The 24,512-nt window shown below is 48.5% G+C and overlaps 4 protein-coding genes across 6 annotated transcripts; 3 read left to right on the forward strand and 1 right to left on the reverse strand.

The window, feature by feature from the left end:
• Nucleotides 1-297: 297 nt before the first annotated feature.
• nlk1 (nemo-like kinase, type 1) lies at nt 298-6,311 on the forward strand. The gene is made up of 12 exons (XM_029509259.1): nt 298-615; nt 1,185-1,586; nt 2,132-2,261; nt 2,360-2,415; nt 2,766-2,872; nt 3,209-3,294; nt 3,636-3,845; nt 4,087-4,188; nt 4,652-4,738; nt 5,006-5,204; nt 5,440-5,533; nt 5,913-6,311. Exons 2-12 carry the CDS (start codon nt 1,279-1,281, stop codon nt 5,959-5,961), a joined length of 1,428 nt encoding a protein of 475 aa, XP_029365119.1. The 5' UTR covers nt 298-615; nt 1,185-1,278; the 3' UTR covers nt 5,962-6,311.
• Nucleotides 6,312-9,467: 3,156 nt separating this feature from the next.
• Nucleotides 9,468-11,913, forward strand: tlcd3ba (TLC domain containing 3Ba). Of its 3 annotated transcripts, XM_029508953.1 has the most exons (6): nt 9,468-9,640; nt 9,973-10,056; nt 10,632-10,854; nt 10,956-11,051; nt 11,129-11,238; nt 11,320-11,913. In XM_029508953.1, exons 1-6 carry the CDS (start codon nt 9,516-9,518, stop codon nt 11,540-11,542), a joined length of 861 nt encoding a protein of 286 aa, XP_029364813.1. In that variant the 5' UTR covers nt 9,468-9,515; the 3' UTR covers nt 11,543-11,913. The 3 variants fall into 3 exon arrangements, with proteins under 3 accessions (XP_029364813.1, XP_029364812.1, XP_029364814.1); XM_029508952.1 differs by having other exon boundaries at nt 11,129-11,913; XM_029508954.1 differs by having other exon boundaries at nt 9,501-9,640; nt 9,992-10,056; nt 11,129-11,913.
• A 337-nt stretch (nt 11,914-12,250) lies between these two features.
• LOC115047739 (heat shock 70 kDa protein 1) lies at nt 12,251-14,412 on the reverse strand. The gene is made up of 2 exons (XM_029508870.1): nt 14,393-14,412; nt 12,251-14,284 (listed from the first exon to the last, which is right to left on the reverse strand). Exon 2 carries the CDS (start codon nt 14,264-14,266, stop codon nt 12,347-12,349), a length of 1,920 nt encoding a protein of 639 aa, XP_029364730.1. The 5' UTR covers nt 14,267-14,284; nt 14,393-14,412; the 3' UTR covers nt 12,251-12,346.
• Nucleotides 14,413-15,273: 861 nt separating this feature from the next.
• sh2b1 (SH2B adaptor protein 1) lies at nt 15,274-22,546 on the forward strand. Its single transcript, XM_029508869.1, has 10 exons — nt 15,274-15,415; nt 16,743-18,883; nt 19,118-19,219; nt 19,366-19,457; nt 19,553-19,635; nt 19,871-20,026; nt 20,183-20,394; nt 20,695-20,869; nt 21,705-21,795; nt 22,393-22,546. Exons 2-10 carry the CDS (start codon nt 17,156-17,158, stop codon nt 22,412-22,414), a joined length of 2,661 nt encoding a protein of 886 aa, XP_029364729.1. The 5' UTR covers nt 15,274-15,415; nt 16,743-17,155; the 3' UTR covers nt 22,415-22,546.
• The last annotated feature ends 1,966 nt before the right edge of the window (nt 22,547-24,512 follow it).

Consider the following 24,512-nt stretch of genomic DNA (forward strand, 5'->3'; position numbering starts at 1 on the left):
AACAGCTGGAGTGAACAGAAGTGCTCTGATGATACATGAAAACATCTGAGGCCCAGCTGAGCGCTCATCCGATCCGGTCCCGGGACCAGTTGGCTCCTCCTGGACGGTTCGGACCATCTGATGGCGCTTTCTGATAATCCGGCCCGGGTGGTCCGTTTCTGGGTTACAGGAGCTGACATGGTCGGTGGGGGGTCAGCGGGCCCCCCGTGAGGTCAGTCCGGACGCTTTTGGTTCTGTCAGGTTCGCAGCTCCAGCTCGGTCCGTTAGCTTTGTTTACGGCGGACCGACCCTCCCCCACCCGGCTCCGGCAGCTCCTCCTCCCGCACGGGCTAACCCCCGTTAGCCGTCACTGCCGGCGTAAAACCGACCACAAACCGGGCCGGCCGACATCCAGGCTGAATCTGAAGTCGCCCGTCGGATGAGCCTCCGTCCGGAACAACAACAAGCGGCCTTTATGGGACGTTTCTGCGGCCGGCGGCGTTCACGGCGCGATGCGCCAGCTAGCTGGTAGCTGACGATCCGGCTGCTAGCTCCAGGAGCCGGGGGCAGGAGCTCCGGACACGGCCGCCCAGAGTCCCCTCACCCGCCGCACCGTCGTTGGAAGAACCGTGCTCGGTTAGTAGTTGAGTAGAAATCAGCGAGCAGCTGATGTTCTGTGTCCGGATGGGGCAGAAGTAGGTCGGTGGAGAAGAGCCCCCTAACCCGCTGCTGCTAACTGGGTCACGGGCAGCGGTAACCTGTTAGCCGCAGAGCTAGCTCCTTTAGCGGGCTTTAATTTCTGCTTTTCGGGGGGAAATGGTGAAATGGTTCGTTTGTCTGTTTGTGTTGATGCCGGCGGTTCTGCGGACCGACTGACGGAGCTCAGTACCGGGGCCGACTCCGTTTTTCCCCGTTATGTCGGGTCTTCGCTGACTGCCGTTAGCTGGTTAGGTAACGGCCGTCAGCCACAAAGGTAGGTTCGGTTCGGCTCGGCTCGGCTCGGCTCGGCTCTGCTCGGCTCGGCTCGGCTCGGCTCGGTTCGGTTCGCCGGGTAAAGTGTGTGAAGCGGTGATTTGTGAAACGTTAACGCTGCAGGAGGTCCGTCTGAGTCCGGGCCGCCTGCAGCGCCCTCTCGGTCCGTCTTGTCACCGAGCTCGGTTGTTTACATGAACCGGGTCCTGAGCGGCTCCTCTCCGTGTTCACAGCCAGGAAGATGACGGCCATGCCGAGCCACTGATCCGACTTCCCTCCGCTCCCAGCCGGGCTTCAGCTCAGACGAGGTGGACTGTTCCGGGGAGGATGGCGTTTCACGGCCCGGGCCGGCAGACCGTCTGTGGAGACCTGTTTCCAGGCTCTGAGCTGGGCCACAAGTACTTCTGTGTCAGCTCCTCCTGCGGAGCTCCCTCCACCGGCCTCAGCGCCACACCGTGCCTGACCGGACCCACCGCCCCGGCCGGGACCCCCCGGCACCCCACGGCTCTCGGAGGAAGCACCGGCGGCGGAGCGGCGGTGCCTCAGCCCTACAGCAACCCGGCCAGCGAGGTGCCCAGCCCCGCGGAGATGGAGCCGGACCGGCCCATCGGTTATGGCGCATTTGGTGTTGTGTGGTAAGGAAGCAGTGTTCGTGATTCGGGCCCTGTGGAGCAGAAACACTCCACCATGTTCTCTCTCTAACCCTGAAACTTCCATCATCCATCCCAGCTGATGTTCAAAATGGCACCAACAATCACTCTGCATGTTTATGTCTGACTGATCAGACTGAAGTGTTAAACAGGCCCCATCATCATCATCATCATCAGGGATGAACTGTGATTGATGAGCAAACTCATTTAAAACCATCAGGAATTATGTGTTTTTCAATGAAAACAGTGAAAGCTATTTCAGTGTTAACTTCTACGACGGATGATTTTCATTATCTGTGTAATTCCTCAGTAAAGAGCAGAACTGTCTGATAGAAGTTCCTGCAGTTTTAGACTGTGTTATCTGTGTTTGATCAATAATACAAAACCTGAGTATGTTCATCATCAAATCAGACAAACGTGGGACGCAGGATGGAGCAGATGATTGACAGCGAATGCTTAAAGTCGCAGCGTGTTTTCATCATGAGGTGATCCCGGCTGCTGAACTCTGTCACCCGTGTGATTCTCCTCAGGTCCGTGACGGATCCTCGTGATGGCCGGAAGGTGGCGTTGAAGAAGATGCCTAATGTCTTCCAGAACCTGGTCTCCTGTAAGAGGGTCTTCAGGGAGCTGAGGATGCTGTGCTTCTTTAAACACGACAACGTAAAGGCGGGGCACAGGGGAAACTAGCGTTGGTTTGTTTTTTATGAGGTCATTTAAAACCAGCTGTGGACTAAATGTTCTTTCCATCCGATCATCAGGTCCTGTCAGCTCTGGACATTCTGCAGCCTCCACAGATCGACTGCTTTGAGGAAATGTATCCTTGTTCCAAAGGAAAACACAACTGTACAGGACTCGGGCTTCATTGGTTAATATCTCGCACGCCGTCCTCAGGCCGTCTGTCCTAGTTTCTCTTCTTTAATTGTCCCTCTTGTCCTCCTTTTTATTCAATTAATTCATCCCCTGCTCTTTAAATCCAGGTCCTCTATCCAGATGTGAGGTCACTGGTGAATGTTTACTGATTCTTTTTCTCTTGCACGTTTCATTGGCACTTGTTAAGTAACTAAAAGTGAGTCCGGTGCTCAGAGAGGCGTCGTGTTGATGTGGGCGGAGGTCAGTCTGCGTGTGAGTGAGAGCTCTTTTCCTTGAACAGCAAACCTCCCACAGCTACGTGATAACAGAGCTGATGCAGAGCGACCTCCACAAAGTGATCGTGTCTCCGCAGCCTCTCACCACCGACCACATCAAGGTCTTCCTCTATCAGATCCTCCGAGGTGAGCGGCTCGCTGAGAGGAGCGATGGGTTGAAGACGGGGGTGGACAGCTCTTTGTTTAAGATGCTGGTGGTGCAGTGGGTTACTCAGTCACAGGAGTTTCACGTTTTGCCCACAAAACGTGAAACTCATCTGGAGCTGAGAGTGAGCGGTTGTTGGTCTCTAAATGTGTCGTTCCTCATCAGGATGGAGTGTTTCGTTGTCTGATGTGTCAGCTCAGTGCAGGAGTTCCTGATTGTTTTACTCATCGTATGTCAGTGTAAAAGCGTCATGTTAAGCAGTCGGTTTCAGTTCGATGGCCCAGATCTGAGTGTGTGGCTGTTGTCTTCTGGTCCAGGTTTGAAGTATCTGCACTCAGCTGGGATCCTGCATAGAGACATCAAACCTGGAAACCTGCTGGTCAACAGTAACTGTCTGCTCAAGGTAAACTCTTTGTTTTGGATAAAGACATCCAGACCAGGTCCAGGAAACTGACTGAGCTTCTGTTTCTTTTCCTCCTAAAAACATCAGTCAAAGAAATCACAAAGGCTGCATCCAAAGTTGGGCTCTGATTATCTTGAAATCAAATTGTGATCATGATGATCATTTTGACATTTTATTTTCACAAAATTTCACAATATGATGATGAGATGTTTGTTGGTCTTGTCCCAAATGATAATTAGTATTTAGTGTGCAGATGACCACAATTTGAATCAAACGGTAATGATTCAGATAAATATTCTTCCAGTTTGCACCAAAACAAACGTCCTGTTGTTTCCGCCTAGATCTGTGATTTTGGGTTGGCTCGTGTGGAGGAGCCCGACCCGTCGCGTCACATGACTCAGGAGGTGGTGACCCAGTACTACAGGGCGCCCGAGGTGCTGATGGGCTGTCGGCACTACGGCTCAGCCATCGACGTCTGGTCAGTTGGCTGCATCTTCGCCGAGCTGCTGGGCCGACGGATCCTGTTCCAGGCCCAGAGCCCGATTCAGCAGGTGAGACCTGGTGACGGGTCAGCTGACTGCTGGTCCTCAGACCCTTCCTGAACTAGGATTCATGTTTCCATGAATGGTTCTCCTGATTTAACTCCTTCAGCATTTAATGCTCAGCTTATATCCCATTGATGGGTATCCATGGTAACTGGATAATCAGTGTTGGGTTTTATTTTGAAGGGAGCTCAGTCCAGATCCAGCAGGCTGCTCTTCAATGTGGTTTCTGTTCTCTCTTCTTCACCAGCTGGATCTGATCACAGACCTGCTGGGAACGCCCCCCCTGTCGGCTCTGGCGTCGGCCTGCGAAGGAGCCAGAGCCCACATCCTGAGGGGGCCACACAAACCGGTGCGTGACTCCACCAACATCCACAGTCTAGTTTCTGTTCTCGCACAACCAAACGAGAGAGACAACCGACACTGTTAGAAGGAAAAGGCTCCAGCTGTGGGAGCGGCCGTCAGTGACATCACAGGAAACAGGATTTTCTACCAGAATAAAACGTTTAAGATAAACATAAACTAACAAACAGGAAGGTGGAAAGTATTCCTGAGGGGAGCAGGAAGAGCCCTGTTAGCTGTTATCCAGGTAGCCTCAGCTGACTTTAAACACCACAGGCTGCCCTGTTGATGTTTGTCCAGCAGGGTACAGAAAAGCGCCATGACCTCATCATCATGGAGTTTTTGTTGTCAGGTGACTGTTTGACCTCAGCTTGTTGTTGTTCAGCTTTAGACGGCAGAAACACAGTCAGACGGCGTTCCTCAGAAAGACAAACAGAATCTGACCAGATTTCTTTACTTCTCCTGATCCTCAGCCATCGCTGTCGGTGCTGTATATGCTGTCGGATGGAGCCACCCACGAGGCCGTGCACCTGCTCTGCCGGATGCTTGTCTTCGATCCGGTGAGCTTTCGAGACTGTTCTTCTTCTCTCATCCATCCTGATGGTCTGTTGGTTCAAACAGCAGATCACCAGTTTCTATTGAGCAAGTAGGAGGAAGTGAGTAGATTTAACTTGCAGACTATTTTTAGTGGCGGATTAATCCACAGTTTTGTCTTCAGTGAGTATTTGGGGCAGCAGGATGACGCGCTTGAGGGACTGGATTTCAAAATAAAATAATAAAATTATCTGTTCCAGCACCTTTCCAGACGCTCTGTTTTTCTTCCTCAGGCCAAAAGGATTTCGGGCAGCGACGCCCTCTCCCACCCGTATCTGGATGAAGGCCGTCTGCGTTACCACACCTGCATGTGTCAGTGCTGCTACTCCGTTCCCAGCGGCCGAGTTTACACCCGAGACTTTGAGCCGGTCGCTGAGCGGCCATTCAGCCACAGCTATGAGAACAGTCTGCTGTCAGTGTGGCAGGGAAAAGGTACGACCTTTGACCTTCTGCGTTAACCAGCCCTTCCTGTGTTGCTGTCACACAGAGACAGGAGACATGACAGGACATGCTCAATGGTCGATCAAATCCCTGCAGTGCCTGAAGGCAGCAGGACATAAATCTGCATCCTCTGATACGAGACACGCCGACTCGCTGTGTTTTCCTTCATTAATCCAAAAGTAAATGACAGCAGGCCGCTGATCCGTTCCTTCTCTCTCTCCCTCAGAGTTAATCCATCGCTTCATCACGGAGCACCAGCAGGGCAAACGGGTGCCGCTGTGCATCAACCCTCAGAGTGCTGCCTTCAAGACCTTCATCAGGTGAGGAGGAGTGCTTCTGTGTCTTACTTTACCTCAGGCTGCTTCTGACTGAGTCCAGTTTGAGCAGTTTATTTCTCTTTTTAAATTGGAGAATCAGATAATAATTTCAGATCAGCTCTAGAACAACCCAAACACATGAGAGGAACTTTTCTTTGGAAGAGAAGGAAACCTTCAGAGTGTGAACTGATCAGACAGAATCAGATGAGTTTGAATAAGAGGACATTTTTTCAACTGAAAAGTAAAAAGAGATGAAAACAAGGAAAGAAACCTTGATTAAATGAGCTTTGAAGTTCCTTGCTGTTGGACCTCCTTGTCCACAGATCACTTCAGTGCCTGCAGATGTTGAGGAGTCTGATTCTCAGATCGTTGTTTCCTGCAGGTCGACTGCGTGGCATTCCTCCAAGGTGTCCAGGAAGGAGGAGAGATGAGCGTCATCTTCGTCAGCCAGAGGAGCTTCAGCAGTTGCAGAAAGGATTTCATTGGCCGCGGTATCAGAAGATACCTAGAGTTTGGGTCTTTTTTTTTTTTTTTTTTTTTTTTTTGGACCTTTGTTTGTCCAAAGGGGAAACGACAAACTCGACCCACCTCCCAAAAACCCTGAGATATTTGTTCCCCTGTAAATCCACAAAATATCTTGATATGGAAACCACAGCCTGACCCTGAGAGACCCAGACGACGTCTTTGGTGCTGAATCAAAAAAAAAAAAGAAAAAAGAAAAAAATGAAATGCTGCTGACGTTCTTGAAGAGGAATAAGAAAGAGGAGAACTGAACTCGGTACTGGTTTGGATTTTCCAACCTCATTAGTGGCGACATTAAGGAATAATGATTTTAATTGTTTGGTAGAAATGTTGCTTAGTAGATTTTGTTGAAGTCATTCCAGCCCTGTGCAATATGGTTTAACTTAAAGAAGCGATAAATACCGCGGACACTGAACGCAGCACGCTCTCCTGCCAACCGGGTGATCATGATCATGACCAATCACAAGCTCCCACAAACTCAACATGACATCATTGCCCGCCAAATAACGCAACAACATTCACCGCCAAGGTTTTCCCTTTTCCTTGTTTAGTTTTTTTGGATTTCTGTTTTTGTTTTTTCGGACTGCATTTGAACACATCACTCACTGTGTTTCCTTCGCTCGGCGCCGTCGTTCATTGATGCCGCCGTAATAATGCAATTTAACAGATGTAGCAGGTTTTAACCACAGATCCCAGGAGCCCCTCCCCCCCACACCTTCAGCTCTGTTTTCTCCAGCAGCTCCTCCTCCTCCTCATGGCAGCAAACAAACAGGAAACAGGATTCGTTCCTTGCAGTCAATTATTTTTATTTTGAAAAATTCAACAGGATCGTGTGTTTTTAGTGGGCAGATGCTACACTTCTTGCTTTTTCTTCTTCTCTTCCTGTCTGATGTGTCATCCAAACCCGGCATCATTTCCTGTCCCACCGATGGAGCGGGTTTCTTCTTTTAGTTCTTAATTTATTGTGTGTTTGCAGAAGAGTGTGAGTCTCCGCCCCATTTTGTTTGAAGCAATGCCACTTGGTCTCAGTTACCTCAAGACCTGGGAAATGACAAATGAACCACCTGAAGGCCGAGGACGCCCCCCACCCCGTCACATCTGTCCTGTCATTCCTCCGGATCCAGTGACTTCTTTACCTCGCTCGCCCCTCGTCTCTCGACCGCCACTCAGAATCAGTGTGAGCTCTGAGAGGACGGCGGTGCCGGCCAATTGCTGCTGTTTTGTTTTTCTTCTTTGGTTTGTTGTTTTACTTCCTGTTCAGTTTCAGGCTCAGGTGTCTTGTTGTAGACTATGAATCGTATGAAGCCACAGAAGGACGCTCCAGCGTTGGTCCTGGTTTGGATCACTGATTATTGACTTCGGATTGGACGCCGTAGGAAGAGCTTGGCTCTCTCACCGTGACGTCTCATCTGAGCAGATTGTGTCCTGGACGAGCTGCTGGGCACTTCCTGTCTGCCTCGGCCTCCAGCGGTCTGGACTCACCAGGATCAGGTCCAAACGCTGATCATTGGATGACCGGAGCTGCAGCCACAGGTCGTTTTCCTTCCCAGTCAAATGTCACGTTGCCCGGAGTCACGTCTTTTTTTGGTCGACCGTCAGAACCCAAAGACCTTCAGTTGATAACCAGCAGAGTCCAGAGAGGCTGGAGCTCCACCGTCAAACTCCTGTTTCCTTTTTTTAAACGTAGAGGCCTTTTTCTGGTTTGTTATCATGACGTATCTGACGGCGGCTGGTGGGGAAATCGCCCCTCTGCTGTTTCAGCTGCAATGAGGAAACAAACATCTGCAGTAGGAAGTAAAATCCAGGAAACATGTAAAACCATCAGTGTGGTCCTGAATTCATCTCCGGCTCCGAGAGGCCCCTAGAACCTTTTTTACTGCAGGAACTTCTCCAGGAACTTCTTTGTTTTTGTTTTTGTAGGATCTCAGGAACTTTAGGAAAAGGGTCAGTGACGCTCAACGTTCAAACACCACAGCGACAATGCGGTTTGTGTTGAATCCACCTTTGTTGGCTTTGTTGAGACCTCATGAGACGCTGAGGGAACCTTTTGTCTCCTGGTTCAGTTCCTGCGGCTCCTCACTTCCTGGATCAAGTTTGAAGCATCCAGAAGCTGTGATCCGTAGTTTTTTTTTTTTTTTTTTGTTGTTGTAGTACCCGCCCTGAGCGTCCTCCTTGTTGGTCCTTGAGTTTCCAGATTCTTAACCCCTGAAACCTCAGCTCCTCTCCAGGAACACAGCGAGTCTCTGAACGGAGGCCTCTGTATATCTGCATGTGTATATTTATTATCCACAGAGAGCGTTTGGCTTGATGCTGTGCAATGGTTGAGTTTGTCCACAAAGACAAAAACGTACTTTTTGTGGTATTTTTATTTAATTCAACTTAGGAAGTGATTTTATTAGAAGTTTTTTGTTTTTGTTTGTTGTGATCTAATTAGACTTTTTCCGGAGTCCAGAGGCAGGAAAACGTTCTGACTTCTGTTCCCCCAAAGAACCGAACAGGTCAGCTGGTATTTGACTGTCTGTAAGTTTAATTTAACTTATGTTATTTGAGGAAGCAACATTTAGTTTTGTTGCTGCTTGAAATAAAAGTGTGTTTTTCTTCTCAGATTATTTTATTATAGATCAACTCTTTTGTTGTCCTCCACACTCCGTCTGAACTGCTCAGAGCTGATTGACAGATCCACCAACTCCAGTTCACCAACATCACTGTTTCCCTGGTGACAGACTCCGGTGGTAACCATGGTAACCGCTGATGTCAGTCATCAGTGGTTACCATCAGCTTCCTGTAATGTAAACGGGCTGATTGATTTTCCTTTGATGGGATGACCGACCGCCTCCCTCTGGACTTCTTCTTTTCTTTTTTTCTGTTGTTGTGTTGGTAGAGATCCTCCAGGTTAGGGGCAGGTTTTAAACTAGGTGACCCGTGATTGGTCCGTTCTGGTCTGAGATCAGCTGATGAGGCAGTTTTTAGAGACAGACGGACAGATGGACAGTCATCTGTAGAGATTAGACTTGTTTTCTTCAATGAAAAGAAACTTGATGTGTTTATTATTCTATATATGAAACTGATGTTTTAAACGGATGTTTTTGTCTTTGTTTTAGCAAAAAAGTTTTGTTCGTTTTTTGACTTGTGTTCCCAACAAATACTTGAATTTCTTAAAAAACTGTTTAGAGTTAAAGTAGTGAATGATGCATAAATAAATGGACACTGGATAATAAACTCTGTCGGCGCTTTACTGCTCAGGCCTGATCAGTGACATCATTGTTCCTGTTTCACATGAGCTCTGGATGCTGGTCCTGGTCCCTGATCCTCCCTGAGTGTCCCTCCTCGTTCTGACAGGTGGCAGTTGGAGGCTCCACCCCATGATCCTTCTCTTTGAGCGAAGCAGCTCATCTAGAGAGAGCACACACAGACACACACAGACGCACACAGACGCACACTGACACAGGTGAACTCAGGAGCCATGTGGGGACTCGTCCTCATCGCTGCTGGCTCTGTCTTCTTCCCGGGACTCTTCCTGTTGTCCAAACTGACCCTGAGACACCTGATAGGATGGACTGAGGGGGACGCTGCTGTCGTCTCTACACGGTAAGAGCGCACAAAAACGCACACATTGTTGTCTCCTCAGAGACAGCTCTTATTCACTGATTGGTTGACAAGGCAGATTTCAGGTAAATGGACAGAAACCAAATCCTGTATAGTTGGATGGACGGTCTGGGTGGGGTTTGGGGGGGTTTGGGGGGGGTTGGGGGCGGTGACTGCTTTGTTGTGACATCACAGTCCCAGAAGTCCTGATGGCTGGTTTTAAGGTTCAGGATCTGAATGCAGGCTGGGAGCATTTCTCTGAGGACAGAGACCTTTGGGCTGTTGGTCTGGTCAAAGATCCCTCTGATCCTGATATGATCATTTGTCCTCCTCAGTCTGGTTTCATCCCTACAGGCTGTCATGGCGTCATCAGCCGGGTGTGTCGTCATCTGGTCCTGCAGCGACATCATGGAGGACAGGTGAGGAGACACAAACCGTCCATTGTTATGAAACATCTACTGTTCAGCGTGTAATTTGCAGAAACTTCACATCAAAGTCAAATTTCTCTCTTCAGGTGAAGTTTCTTTTCTAAAATTCAGATTTTTGGATGTTTGTTTCAAAACAAAAACCTCACACCAGCTTTTTGACGTGTGTGTGTGTGTGTGTGTAATCTAATTAACAATCTGAGTTGAGAAGCAGCAGCTATTTCAGTCTGTAAGACGCTCCCAGAGATCAGTAATCCTCCACGCTGAGCATGATGGGAACTGGAATGATGAAGATGTGTAATGGGTCGGTGGGGGAGGGGGGATGAAGCCCAGGTTTCTTCAGCAGACTCTTTTCCTCATTTCCCAGTCAAAGTGGAGAGTTTGTGTCTCAGCCATATTTGTTTATCAAATCACTCCAGCAAACATGCAGCATTGAAACTGACTTTCAGTTTGAAGGGAACGCAGTAAACAGGATGGACAGGAGCCCTGACCGCTTATAGATGATTTATCGATGATCCAAACGGATGAAATCAGCTGTTCACCAAAGCTGTCTCTTCCCGCCTCCGCAGACACTGGCTGACCGACGCCTACATCCTGTTCGCCACACCGTACTTTGCCTACGATATCTACGCCATGTTCCTGTGCTACAAGCACAGGCTGCAGGTCAAAGGTCACGAGGAGGCAGGGGAGGAGCTGGGGGGCTTCAGGTCTGTGATTGGTTACCTGCGCAGAGAGATCCTCATGGTGCTGCATCATGTCTTCATGGTGACCTTCTGCTTCCCTGCCTCACTGGTAACTATGGCAACAGTAACTTCACAGACATCATCGGAGCCAATGGGGAAGTTTCACCTTTAAGTCTCTGACCTTTGACCTTGTGCGTGTGTGTGTGTCAGCTGTGGCGGCGTGGCAAAGGTGATTACTTTCAGGGTGTTCTGTTTCTGGCTGAGCTCAGCACGCCGTCCGTCTGTCTGGGAAAAGTCCTGATCCAGGTGATACTCACACACACGCACAGAGTCAGTGGTGACACTTCCTCTTCCTTGTCTCTAACTTCCTGTGATGTCATCAGTACCAGAAGCAGCAGACTCTACTGCACAAACTGAACGGAGTCATCATGTTGATCTCTTTCTTCAGCTGCCGAGTCTTAATGTTCCCCTTCCTGTACTACAAATACAGCAGGTACCAACCGACCGACCGACCGACCGACCGACCGAGTGACCAAGTCTCTCTCACTGCCCCCCCCCTTCTGTTGTGTCTCAGGTATGCGTCCATTCCGCTGTGCTCGGTCCCCCTGGTGGCTCCATGGCAGTGTAACCTGGGGGCCGCTCTGCTGTGGCCCCTGCAGCTCTACTGGTTCTCATTGATGTGCAGAGGGGCCCTCCGCCTGTTTAGGCAGCGGTCAAACTCGCCGCCAAAGACTTTTACACTTGACCATGGCGACCATCTGAGCTCGGCTAACGGCCCTCTGACTGACAGACACTGAGGATGTGAAGAAGAGCCGAAACAGGAAGTCCGAGGAAGGTCCAGAGGAAACCAGACGCTTCGATGACCCCTGAATGCCCCATGAGCCTCAGGTGGCAGATAGGAAACGGTGACCCGGCTGGTCCAGACTACCTTCCCATGTCTGAGGAAAAAAAATGACTCCAAACTGAAGCTACAAATATTCATCTAGGAGCTTTAATTTTTTTTTTTTGATCCTTCGATCACAACGAAGAACAAAACACGAGTGATGATTTATTCATTATTTCACAGATTGATTGATTTCTGTCTCCTATTTCTGTTTGTTCTGTTGTCATGATTTACGGTGAACTTTTGTGTATTCGGCCTGGAGTTGTTTGGTGTTGTAGGTCTGTGATGGAGCAGCTGTTTTTGTGCTGAACTTTTAAATCAAATAAACAGTTACTGACAGATTCACACTGAAATCGCCCCATTGGCCTTTCTCAGCTCTTTTATTTTGAAAGTGTATTTTTGTGGCTTTATTTTGAAACCTGATTTGACTCTGGTGCAGCTACAGTTCATGTTGTCCCCCCCCCGCCTTTGAAACAGGCGATTCACTTGGTGATAATGCTTTCATTATGTTTGTTTAGTTGCTTTTTTTGGACGAAGCCAAAACAACCAGAAAATTTGATTTATTTTCCATCTTTATTGCAAAGAAATATATTTATATTTATATTTTTAAAATAGAGATGAATATATGAACTAAGAATCACACTAATGAACAGAAGCTGTACAATCATTTGTATTTCAAACAGTCCCAGTGATGACAGAGTCCATGTTCAGGGCCACTTTAATCCACCTCCTCAATAGTGGGCCCCTGGGAGCCGGCTCCTGCCTGCTCTCTACAGCTACTTGCAGGCGTTCCTCCCTGATACAGCTTGCTGATGACGGGGTTGCACACCTTCTCCAGCTCTTTCTGCTTGTGTTGAAACTCCTCTTTATCAGCCAGCTGGTTGTTCTCCAGCCAGCTGATGGTTTCGTCACACTTCTCGACCACCTTCTTCTGCTCCTCCTCGCTGATTTTGCCCTTGAAGTTCTGGTCCTGCACGCTGCTCTTCATGTTGAAGGCGTAGGACTCCAGGGAGTTCTTGGCAGAGATTTTGTCCCTCTGAATTTCGTCCTCGGCCTTGTACTTTTCTGCGTCCTGCACCATCCTCTCGATCTCTTCTTTGCTCAGTCGGCCCTTGTCGTTGGTGATGGTGATCTTGTTCTCTTTGCCGGTGCTTTTGTCGGCCGCCGAGACGTTCAAGATGCCGTTGGCGTCGATGTCGAAGGTGACCTCGATCTGCGGGACCCCTCGCGGAGCGGGTGGGATTCCCGTCAGCTCGAACTTGCCCAGCAGGTTGTTGTCCTTGGTCATGGCTCTTTCCCCTTCGTACACCTGGATGAGGACCCCGGGCTGGTTGTCAGAGTAGGTGCTGAAGACCTGGGTTTGTTTGGTGGGGATGGTGGTGTTGCGTTTAATCAGGGACGTCATGACTCCTCCGGCCGTCTCGATACCCAGGGACAGAGGGGCCACGTCCAGCAGCAGCAGGTCCTGAACGTTGCCAGAGGTGTCACCTGTGAGGATGGCAGCCTGGACGGCGGCACCGTAAGCCACCGCCTCGTCCGGGTTGATGCTCTTGTTCAGCTCTCTGCCGTTGAAGAAATCCTGCAGGAGTTTCTGGATTTTGGGGATTCGGGTGGAGCCTCCCACCAGGACCACGTCGTGGATCTGCGCCTTGTCCATCTTGGCGTCCTTCAGAGCTTTCTCCACCGGATCTAAGGTTCCCCTGAACAGGTCGGAGCACAGCTCCTCAAAGCGAGCCCTGGTGACGGAGGTGTAGAAGTCGGTGCCCTCAAACAGAGAGTCGATCTCGATGCTGGCCTGGGAGCTGGAGGACAGGGTCCTCTTGGCCCTCTCGCAGGCTGTGCGCAGCCTCCTCAGGGCTCTCTTGTTCTGGCTGATGTCTTTCTTGTGTTTCCTCTTGAACTCCTCCACAAAGTGGTTGACCATGCGGTTGTCAAAGTCTTCTCCGCCCAGGTGAGTGTCTCCAGCTGTGGACTTGACCTCGAAGATCCCGTCTTCGATGGTGAGGATGGACACGTCGAAGGTGCCTCCGCCGAGGTCAAAGATCAGTACGTTACGTTCTCCCGATTTGCTCTTGTCCAGACCGTACGCGATGGCGGCTGCCGTCGGCTCGTTGATGATCCTCAGGACGTTCAGGCCCGCGATGACGCCTGCGTCTTTAGTCGCCTGCCGCTGGGAGTCGTTGAAGTACGCCGGGACCGTGATGACGGCGCTGGCCACCTTGTGACCCAGGTAGGCCTCAGCGATCTCCTTCATCTTCACCAGGACCATGGAGGAGATCTCCTCAGGGTTGAAGGCTTTGCTCTCCCCTTTGTACTCCACCTGGATTTTGGGCTTCCCTCCATCTGAAACCACCTTGAAGGGCCAGTGCTTCATGTCGGCCTGCACCACTGGGTCCTCAAACTTTCTTCCAATCAGCCTCTTGGCATCAAACACGGTGTTGCTGGGGTTCAAGGCCACCTGGTTCTTGGCTGCGTCCCCGATGAGCCTCTCTGTGTCTGTGAAGGCCACGTAGCTGGGCGTGGTCCTGTTGCCCTGGTCGTTGGCGATGATTTCCACCTTTCCGTGCTGGAAAACCCCCACGCAGGAGTAGGTGGTGCCCAGGTCGATGCCGATGGCGGCTCCTTTAGCTGCTGACATCTTTGCTGGAGATGTTTCCTGTCAGACAGTTAAGAAATCTTTTTAGAGTGAAAACAACCGTTTGCCAAAAAGTTAATATCCAAACTGTCAAGACTGTTTGTCCTGTCCTGCCAAGTTTGTACTCACTGTGTTGTGTTGTGTTGTGTTATTGGTCTGGTCTGGTCTGGTCTGGTCTGGTCTGGTCCTGGTCCTGGTCCTGGTCCTTCCTCTGTGGTCTGCTCTGATCTGGTCTCTGGCCTCTTTATATCAGAGCAGCTCAGTCTGGCAGCTTCTCGACTTTTCACACAACAACGTCAAGTCACCGTTAGTGGAATAGACAACTTCCTGTTAATGACTTCAAAATAAAGCCCATACCAATAAATTGGTCTTGTGTGCAATTCAAACACCAAGTGTTCCCTTAATTTGAAAGGTCAGTAGCCTTATTTCCGGTGTTACTATCCTCATCACAGCCTACGGTGACGTAATTCTTTCTCGAGGCTCTGGCCAATCAGCGTATCGAGCGCAGTTTTTGTTTCCGGTTTGATTACGTCATTAAAGGAAGGTTCTCGCCTTTTGGAGCAAACTCCAAAATATAACTAATGATTTATGTCTGACTCATTTTTATTCAGCTTAAAGGAAACATTGAAGACTAAACAATAATAATCTGATTTTTACTTTGAGTGAAGCTGATAAAAATTATTTAATCGATTTTATGTGTGAAAAGTGAATGTAAACACATTTGAAATAGTTTATAGTAGCTGTGGAGAGGCCCCCAGGGGCCCATGTTCACAGCTGCTTCACTGCAGACCCCCCCAGCCATTTTAGACTCATATAAACTGAAATGGAAAAGTGTTTAAATGAAAAGTGTTTAACATCTAAAGGTACTCGCGTGAGCGTGTGTGTGTGTGTGTGTGTGGTGTTCTCGTTGTTTTTTTTTTTTGTTTTTTTTAAGAAGAAACCACTGACGCTGCACTCGCCGACCCCTCGGAACTATCGCGAGAAAACGGAGCAGCGCGAGAAAAAACGGAGTCCAGACAAGGCATAGCAATATTCATATTTAGCAACAACAACAACCTGAACGAAAATGATTGTTCCGTGATGAAGGCGAGGAGGGATGAGCTCCAGATAAACCCTCAGACACGGATGAAAGCACCGGACTGTGATAAACAGGTACAGACAACGCACAGCACGCTGCTGGAGCAATGTTGATAGCTGGCTAGCTGGTTTATTAATAGCGAGCTAAGTGGCTAACGATTAGCCGAGCTAAGCTAAGAATCTTTGGCGTTAGCTGTCGGATGATTCAATATGTGGTCATCTCAGCCACAGGTTACAGCACACACCACAAAACAGCACATTTCTCCCCAGCACAGCCAAATAATCACGGCACCGGACGGCAGCCCGTCAGAAAGTGGGCGTCAGGTAGCTATTGTTAGCTCGCTAACGTTACACGTCTTTAAAGAAAGCTGAATGAGCAAGACTCACATTGCTACTTCATGTTAGCAAGCTAACGAGTGAGGGCAGTCTGTCTCACGTTTATCCGACAAAACCTCACATTTAGTGTGCATCACCTGCAGTTGCAAACCATTCATCTGCTGGAGACACTCAGGTCATTTATCTGAGTGGGTCTACACAAAACACCGGAGAGACACAAGACTGCACATCCACTAAAACTGCTGTATTTACAGCGTCATTCAGGCAACAGCATGTTTCTGTGGGAGGAAGATTTACATCTTTTCAGTGTTGATCTCACACAGTGAAACAGATCTGCATTTAAATCTTTATGCAAACAGTCAAAAGTACTAATGTCAAACTAACCCTGCTCATAATATATCTTATGTTGCTGGACTAATGTTTACATCACTTTACTTTGGCAGGAGGGTCAAAACTTTACCAAAAAATAAATAAATAAATAAAATAAATGTGCATTTGTAATACTGTAAATAACCATAACAATAGAAGTAGAGCTGAAGTTGATTAGTTCAGTAACTGAGCTTTTAAAATGAGTATTCACTCTATAACTTAAAAAAATAGCTTTAATGAACCAAACAGTAGGCCTGATTATTGAAGAATACAGTTCATTTATTGATCCATGATAAAATTGGAGTGCTTTTACTGTCTCATAATGGTATAGCCAGTCACATGCAAACTAAAAAGCTTGATTTGGCAGTGGATTACACGACAGGATGTTGATGCAAAGTGAGACCTGAAACAAACGCTGCATTTCTTCCAACTGCTAGTATTTTTTTTTATAATCATGTATATCTGAGGAGTCCTGAAAAGTCCTACTAATTGATTAATTGAAAGTTATATTGCCATTAGCTCATGGTTCAAATTTTTGGACATTTCATGTTTTATTAAAAAAGGTTAAAGAAAGTCTTAAATTTAATGGAGGGAACCCTGAAACTTAAACAAAACTGATCATTTGATCTCAGGCATGCATGTGAGCTGTCTGTAATCTGTGCAGATGAAATGTTAAGGTTTGTGTTTGTTTTGACAGGATGTGGCCACGCTCCTCTGGATCTATGACAGACGATGAAGGAGGAGCAGACCTTGTGAATTCTACTCGTCTTACCTCCTCCACCTTTCCATTTTCGGAAACACGTATTTTCTTGTTGAAATGTTTAACTGCTCAAAATAATGTAGCAAACAGCTCAGCCCTGGAAATCTTTGACCTCTTTGAAGCCCCTGGGTCTGCTGCGTTGTCCTTTTAGCCTTTTGTTTTAGATGGGGTTGAGCGTAACACTTGAGTTCACACTCATTTGTAAATTATTAGACCAATGTGCTGTCCCCCCCCCCCCCCCTCAGTTACCCCAGCTGTGCAATCACTTCAGGTTTCTGTTGTATGTTTGAAGTGATTTGATAGACCATCGGGTCAATCAGCGCCCGCTCCTCCCCCAGCCTTTCAGGAGGATGAACGGCTCTCTTTTAACCCCGCCCAGCCCACGGGCGGCAAACTCCTCTCCATTACCCCCCTCACCCTCCCCATCTCCATCTCCACCATCTCCCTCCTTGCTGCCTCTGTCGCCCCGACCCCCCCCTCTCCCACCTTTGGTAAGCCCTCCCCCCCAGGCACACCCGTCCTCCCTCTCGGACACCCCGACACCCTCCCCCTCACCTTGCCTGAGCTGGACCGAATTCTGTGAGCTCCATGCACGTGTTGCAGCTGGTGACTTTGCACGCCACTTTCGGGCTTTTCTCCAGGAAAACCCCCACTACTCCCCAGATTCAGCAGCAGCCTTCTGCCGCCGCTTCACCGACCGCTTTGTTCGTCACTTCCAAAGTGAACTGGAGGTGGCGCTCCTGCCGAGCTGTGCTTCTGGGAGGGATGAAATGGTGAGCTGGGCTCCCCAGTCAGATGTTACTTCTCTTGAAGAGGAGTCGGTTTCTCCGCTGTCAGCAACCGGGGGAGCAGTTCTCCCATGTCCCCCGACTAACATGACGCAGACGTTATCCAAGCCAGCACCGACGCGGCTGGTACTGGAGAACCGCAGTGGGGACAGGTTCCAAGAGTCTTACGCCCACAGTAATGTTCTGCCACCATCATCCTCATCGTCATGTTGCTCCTCAGTTGGAGGGAATAACGGGAGGCGTGAAGAAAGAGGGGCCATGATGGCCCCAGGAAACGGGGAGGCACCAGTTGAAGAAGAGGAGGACAGTTGGCTAGGGGTGTCGTCTGTAGGGGAGGATGTTGAACCAGAAGACCAGGAAGCAGATTCCACAGAGGTGGACAGTACTGACCCCTCCCACACTCCTCAGATTCCACCTTCCTCATCCTCTGTCACTCCTCCACCTGACTCCAAAGGTAACAGCACACCCAACTCCTCCAAAAACAAACTAAAGAAGCGCTTTTCGTTGCGGAGTGTGGGTCGCAGTGTGCGGGGGAGCGTCCGGGGCATCCTACACTGGCGAAGCTCCTCCAGTGACTCGGCCCAGAGCCAGCTGCCTTCCAGCTACAGCTACACAATGGGCGTGCAGGACGCTAGCTTGGGCTCAAGCTCCAAAAGGAACTCTGGTACTCAGCCTCCCACACCCACCTCCTCCATGCCAGTCTCTCTGTCCATGCCCCTTTCCCTCCCGCACTCCTCCTCCTCCTCGCTGCCTCCTTCATCTTCAAGCAGCGCCACCTCCCTGTCTCTGTCGGAAGCTGCTCGGGATCGGCGGCGGAGCAACGGTGAAGGAGGGGAGAAGGAGAAGTGGAGCCATCGCCTGGAGAAGCTTAGACTATCACGTTCCCCTCCTCCTGTCCTCACCCCCACCACCACTGGCTCCCACTCCTCTTCCTCCATGCTGCCTCCGAGCAGCGCTGCTGCCGCTGCCATGGGGCCCCCGAGGAAGGTGGGTCGGTTAGTGAGGGAGGGAGGAGTGAGCGTCAGCTCATCCAATGATGAATTAGGTGGGAGCCACGGCTTCTCTGGCTTCTCGTTTGGTCTGCTGCATCACGGCACGGACAACAACAACGCTGCTTCAGCTTTATCTGCAGCATCTCAGATGGGGCAGGTGCAGCCTCTGGCCAGTGGAGGGAACGTTCCCTGGAGAGGAGGACGCTGGCATAAATGTCGGCTGGTCCTCAGAGAGCGGGACAGAGAAGGTGTTGAGAGGGGAGAGGACTACTACCTGGAGTTCTTCATTCCACCCAAAGTAAGTGTTTCCTGCCTGCGAAGGTGCAGATGAGAGCAACTGTTGATTGAAGTCACATTGAAGTTTTTGTCATTAGTCCTGAATGCCACCCTCAAAAGAAATGTTTAATAGTCTGTTTCTGTGCTGGGAAAGGTTAACGCTCAGAGAGAAGAAACAGTGCAACTCCTTATGGTTTTCTAAGAACTGAACTGTAACGCAGAAATATCAATGACATCACCCGATTTGTGTCTTCAGTCATCAAAGCCGCGACTGACTGTCCCCTGCTGCTCCATTGTGGATGTGAGGAGCACCACAGCACTGGAGGTTCCTGATAAGGAGAACACCTTCCTGCTGCAGGTAATCACTCCTTCAGTTCAGCCCCACTGTCATTCTGTCTTCACTAACTGGTTTGTTCAGAGTCCGTTGCAGACCTGTGGCATGTTCTCTTTGGAGCTTTCAGCTCTGTTGTGGTCTGAGCTCAGTTTGTTCTCTTCTGCTCTCAGCTTGAAGGTTCAGCTCAGTATGTGATTGAGACACGAGACGCTGTGCAGATGAGAGCCTGGCTGAGCGACATCAGGAACTGCATCTGTCTCAGGTGATGGACTGGAGGTTGAATTGTGTTGACAGCATGATGTGGTGACTTAGCTCCGGGGGTGTGTCTGGGTTATAACAGCCTCCTTTTGTCCACAGTGAACAGGAAGATGCTGAAGGTGTGTGCGGGGGCCCGTTGGACATCAGTGGAACTCCTGAGATCGTTGACCGTCTTTCACAAGGTTTGTATTCAGGCAGCTGAAGACTTTGAGCTTCGCTTTGACCGCATGATCTGATGATGGTCAAGGGGTCACTGAGATGAAGGCGGTGTCTTGGAGTTGGTTCTTACCTGGAAATTGATTTTTCTGGCTGTTAAAACATTGAGACCAAGATGTTCCTAAGATTTAGGTTTTTATTTTGTGCAGTTGTTACTTGTGTTAATGTGTTGACTTCTTCATGACTCTTCCTTTTGGTCAGTGTGTTATGGTGGCATTGGAGGCTCCTCACCCCTGATGGATCCGCTCCCACCAGAGCTGCCCCCTCGAGCCCCTCTTGACGAACCAGATGGCCGGATCCTCGGGGGAGGCGGGGCCAGTCTGGGCACACCTTTTGCAGAGACACCAGATGCCACAGGTGATTTTCATGACATCATCTTAATGAAGGAAGATTAAAAAAGAAGTCATATGATGTTTAACAACATCACAGATGTCTGGATTTGTCACTTGCTAAAAAAAAAAGAATACCAGCAGCAGCCTCCCCAGTAAAGTGTCAGTGTTTTCTCACCTTTAGGCTCCTTCCTGTTCTCCGAGGTGTCTTCTGCTGAGGCGGTGGAGCACCCCCTCAGCGAGTGTCAGTGGTTTCACGGCACACTGTCTCGCCTTAAAGCTGCTCAATTAGTGTTGGCTGGAGGCCCAGCGAGTCACGGCGTCTTTCTGGTCCGTCAGAGCGAGACACGGCGTGGAGAATATGTCCTCACCTTTAACTTCCAGGGCAAGGCCAAAGTAAGACTGGGAAGATGTCTGGGGTTTCAGATCTGACGGGTATTTAAAGTTTCAACTAACAAACGAAACAGGTTTTTTCCTGATAAATCAGAGATATATTTTTTTTGATTTTCAAAGGTCTGGCAAAAAAGTCCAAGAAACGGAGCAGCTGGGATCAAATATGAGTCAAACAAATAATTTCATTTTGAAAACTATTTTATTGTTTCAGTGTAGAGGCTTTAATTCGTCCATCAGAAAATTAAGAAACCTGCAATCGTTTAGTGAAAAATGACATCTGATGATGAGTTCGTCTCCCTCCAGCACCTTCGTCTGTCCCTGAATGAAGACGGTCAGTGTCGAGTGCAGCACCTCTGGTTCCAATCCATCTTTGACATGTTGGAGCATTTCCGGGTGCACCCCATCCCGCTGGAATCCGGCGGCGCCTCAGACGTCACACTCATCAGCTTCGTCGGTGCCACCGCCGTTCGCCAGCCAGGTAAGAATGAGCTGAACGCCTGCCTTGTACAGGCAGGACTTATTTTAAATGGACTTTTAACATCTGGATAATAATCTGAATCTCTACCCTGAGAAACATTGCTATTTTGTCCTCATTGTTTATAGTTAGGCATATTTTTTGATTCCATTTTAATATTTACTCAGCCTCTGTAGCGTGCTGACGTGTTTGGTTCTGAATAATTAAGTTCAGAATTAAAGGGAATTTTACAGTCATTGAACTAAATTCTGTTGATGATCTCAATTTGTTTACAGCCTTTATCATCCAGGTTTTTGAGCATTTAGGTTTCACATATACTCTTCCTGACTTCCTGAAATCTACAGCCCAAAAAACAAATGACGAATCAAAATACAAACACTGAGTGAATAAACAAGTGTTTTCTACCCAAATAAGATCCTGATAGTTAATGTTTCAGGTCGAAGCCCATCACCGTTTTATGTATGCAGCACATTATCCCACAGTGTGTTACATATTTTATGCAATGTATAAAGTTTTACAGTTTCTGGGGTGACTTCTGTATTGTATCCTTATTTTGTTTATTACATTTCTTAATTCCATCAAAAAAACGATTCCTCCTCCTTCATCCTTCATGTCATCCTTTGCTTTCGTCTCCTTTTTGATTGTGATGTGACTCCATGTTTGAAACAGCAGACAGACTGTTAGCGCTCAGCTAAATTAGCTGTCAACAGTAGAAATGACCTTCATGTGCTGCCACCTCAGCTGTTTCCACCTGCCCACTGTGTTACTGCACCCATTGCTGTTCTGACCTCTCTTTGTTGTTGTTGTTTTGTCGTATCCGTTGGCTCATCCCTTGCAGGCCGGGACAGGGCAGGCAGTCGGCCTACAGTCTGTGATGTCATCACCACGCGCCATCCCGACTCTCCATCAACCCCCATCTCTGACTGTGTGTAAGTGAGACCGGACTCGGCTGAGAAAGGAAGTTTGTCTGTATGTGAGGGAGCGACTGAGCTGATCAGCTGAGTCAACATTTTCTAGTTTTATTTGAAAGTGCACCTGCAAGTAAACAGGATTATAGCAGTGGGTGAAATGTGACACCTCACCGAGCTCAAACATGGACCAAGTCACTGCAGCTACAATCATCGTCATCATCAGCCACACAAACTAAACTCATTAGTCTGGACATCAATTCGGTTCACAGATACACCACATGTGCTCTCTGGATTGACAGCTTTAGTTATGTTATAGTGGGATTATTAGTTGTTTTTGTGTGTTGGCTGTGTGTGTGTGTGTGTGTGTTTGTTCCTTGAATTGGACTGCCTCCATGACTCCCATGGACTCCATGACCGCAGACTCCTTCCTCGTAACCAGCCACTCACTGTCATTTTCTCTTTTTTCCCTCCTCACCCTTCTTCTCTCCAACTTCGCTTCACTTTTCTTCCACCTTTTGGTCTTATTTTCTCCTCCTCCCTTTATTTACACTTCTCTCATTTCTCCCCACTTTTTCTTTCTGTTCTCTCTCTCTCATCTGTTTTCCCTCCGTGCAGACTTGACCAGCAGACCCCGTAGCCCTCCCCAGCCTCCTCCCCTGCCGCCGGGTCGGCCACCGCCACCGACGCCGCCCCAGGAGAGGGGAAGTGAGACAGAGGTGGGAGGGGGAAGTGGAGCGACTGTAGTGACAATGACGGCAACTGGAGGAGGTGGAGGAGGAGGCACAGCTGGAGGCGTAGCTGGAGGAGGAGGAAGTGGCGGTAGCGGTGGTGGGAGTGGAGGAGGAGTGGAGGACTGGGAGGAGAGAGACAGGGACACTCCCCTCCGCCAACTCGACGCTGTGGAGGGAGAAGAGAGGGACGGAGCGAGGGCGCCGCGAGCCATCGACAACCAGTACTCCTTCTTCTGAAGAAGGGAAGGCCAAGAAGGGGTGGAGGGAGTGTGTACAAGTGCATCTGTGTGTGTGAGTGAACGTGAGATTGGTTGAGGCGGCGTAAATCATAGCCATTCATAACCAGTATTTTTATTTTGTTAGCAAGATGGAGGAGAAGAGGAGGAGGTGTAAACGTACTAACACTATATATGAGAGAGAGAGAGAGAGAGAGAGAGCAGCTTTACAACACTAACTTAGCGGTACATTTCTTTTTATTGTTCTAGTCAGATAAGCTTTGTTTTTGCCGGTGCGCCTCACAGCAGGCTCAGTCCCGTGAACAGCAGTGAGAGCTGGAGCCCTGTGAAGCCAGCAGCCCCCGATACCTCACAGTGGTCCTGCCAAAACAGTATACGCTAGCCAGAGGCCAAACCTAACGCGACAGATATTTTTCCTACTGTGGCAGGTAGACCCTGAACATCACACAGTCACTGGGCGACAACGTCACAGCAGCCGCCAGCCAAATCGTCACGCACGCATGATCCCTGGGTTTAAAACCACGACTGCAAACGTGATTGAATGTATAATGATGCTGACACTAGTGATATCGGCTGTAAGCTGATATTTACACAGTGACTCCAGTGAGGTACCGCAACATTTCTCAGATAAATTCTGCTTCACTTAAGTATTTTCCTTTTATTCCACAACATTTCAGACTCCACATCTGTATGACAGCTGGAGTCACTTAAAAAGACTATAAAAAAACCTACAAAGAGTTTAAATAATTTAAATCAGTTATAAGTGATGAAATCAGGGTGCAGCTATTAATTTACTATTCAAATGAATGAAAACCTGAAGTTCAGCTCAGCCTCTGTGGAGTTTCTGTGTCTGACTGATAACAGCAGCTGAACAGACGCCATTCTGTGTCACATTAAAGAAAAACGTCTCGCTCACACTGAGGCTGTAACTGATGCTGATGGATGAGAAGCAGTTAGAAAATAGCAGTTTGGGTCGCGCTGCGTTTACATAAAACTCCCAACAACACTAAAGCAGACTTGAAAGCAACTTCAGGTGGTGATGATGATCAGAGACATGGACACAATTTGGTCTCTGAGCTGCTTTATCCCTGAACTTGGTCCTGAAGATGTTTATGACAAAGTTTAGCCCACATCATCACTAAAGAAATGCTCCAAAAAGCACCTGGTTGGTTTATTAATGGTTAATAAATCATTTTTATCCTGCTCCATTAATCAATCAAAGCCTTTGTGTTGGCAGTCTTTGGTTGTTAATAACACTAACAGTAACTTTTTTATTAATATCATTTCACCAACAGCTCGCCAATCAAGCGATACCAAATATCCAGCAAAAGGAATTTTTCATAAAGCCTTTTATTATGGATTGTATTTTATATTAAAAGCATTAATGAAGCCATTTTTGAATACTTTGTTTAAAGAAGCCAAACATTTGCTGGTTGGCACGTCTCAAATGTGAGAATTTGAAGCTTTTCGTTGGTTTATCTTATTGTAAATTGAGTATTTTTGTTCTGCGTCTTTTCACAAAGTTGGTCATTCTTTGCGGTCTCCCGCGAAGTTAGCATTTTCAAAAGGGATATATTTGAAAAGGTTTCCCAAAACTCACAGTCACAGATTCTTAAATGTATTTTGGTGCGACGTTGTCGAACGGCAGCAGTGTGTGTGATGTGTTGGGTCTAAGTGACACATGGACAGGAGCAGGCAGGAAACATTTACCTCAGTCACACCCAGCAGCATCACTCAGTGTCTGCTCTCTTTCTCTTCTTCTGCTGAA

This window comes from Echeneis naucrates, chromosome 8 (assembly GCF_900963305.1).
Source record: "Echeneis naucrates chromosome 8, fEcheNa1.1, whole genome shotgun sequence".
Taxonomy (NCBI): Eukaryota; Metazoa; Chordata; class Actinopteri; order Carangiformes; family Echeneidae; genus Echeneis; species Echeneis naucrates.

Bases quoted from the DNA above. Each gene is read 5' to 3' on its own strand.
- LOC115047739 (XM_029508870.1), bottom strand. From the start codon at position 14,266: ATGTCAGCAGCTAAAGGAGCCGCCATCGGCATCGACCTGGGCACCACC.
- nlk1 (XM_029509259.1), top strand. From the start codon at position 1,279: ATGGCGTTTCACGGCCCGGGCCGGCAGACCGTCTGTGGAGACCTGTTT. The intron at 2,416-2,765 runs GTATCCTTGTTC...AACCTCCCACAG, and splicing joins ATCGACTGCTTTGAGGAAAT to CTACGTGATAACAGAGCTGA. The intron at 3,295-3,635 runs GTAAACTCTTTG...GTTTCCGCCTAG, and splicing joins ACAGTAACTGTCTGCTCAAG to ATCTGTGATTTTGGGTTGGC.
- tlcd3ba (XM_029508952.1), top strand. From the start codon at position 9,516: ATGTGGGGACTCGTCCTCATCGCTGCTGGCTCTGTCTTCTTCCCGGGA. The intron at 10,057-10,631 runs GTGAGGAGACAC...CCGCCTCCGCAG, and splicing joins AGCGACATCATGGAGGACAG to ACACTGGCTGACCGACGCCT. The intron at 10,855-10,955 runs GTAACTATGGCA...TGTGTGTGTCAG, and splicing joins TCTGCTTCCCTGCCTCACTG to CTGTGGCGGCGTGGCAAAGG.
- sh2b1 (XM_029508869.1), top strand. From the start codon at position 17,156: ATGAACGGCTCTCTTTTAACCCCGCCCAGCCCACGGGCGGCAAACTCC. The intron at 20,027-20,182 runs GTGATTTTCATG...TCTCACCTTTAG, and splicing joins AGAGACACCAGATGCCACAG to GCTCCTTCCTGTTCTCCGAG. The intron at 20,395-20,694 runs GTAAGACTGGGA...GTCTCCCTCCAG, and splicing joins ACTTCCAGGGCAAGGCCAAA to CACCTTCGTCTGTCCCTGAA.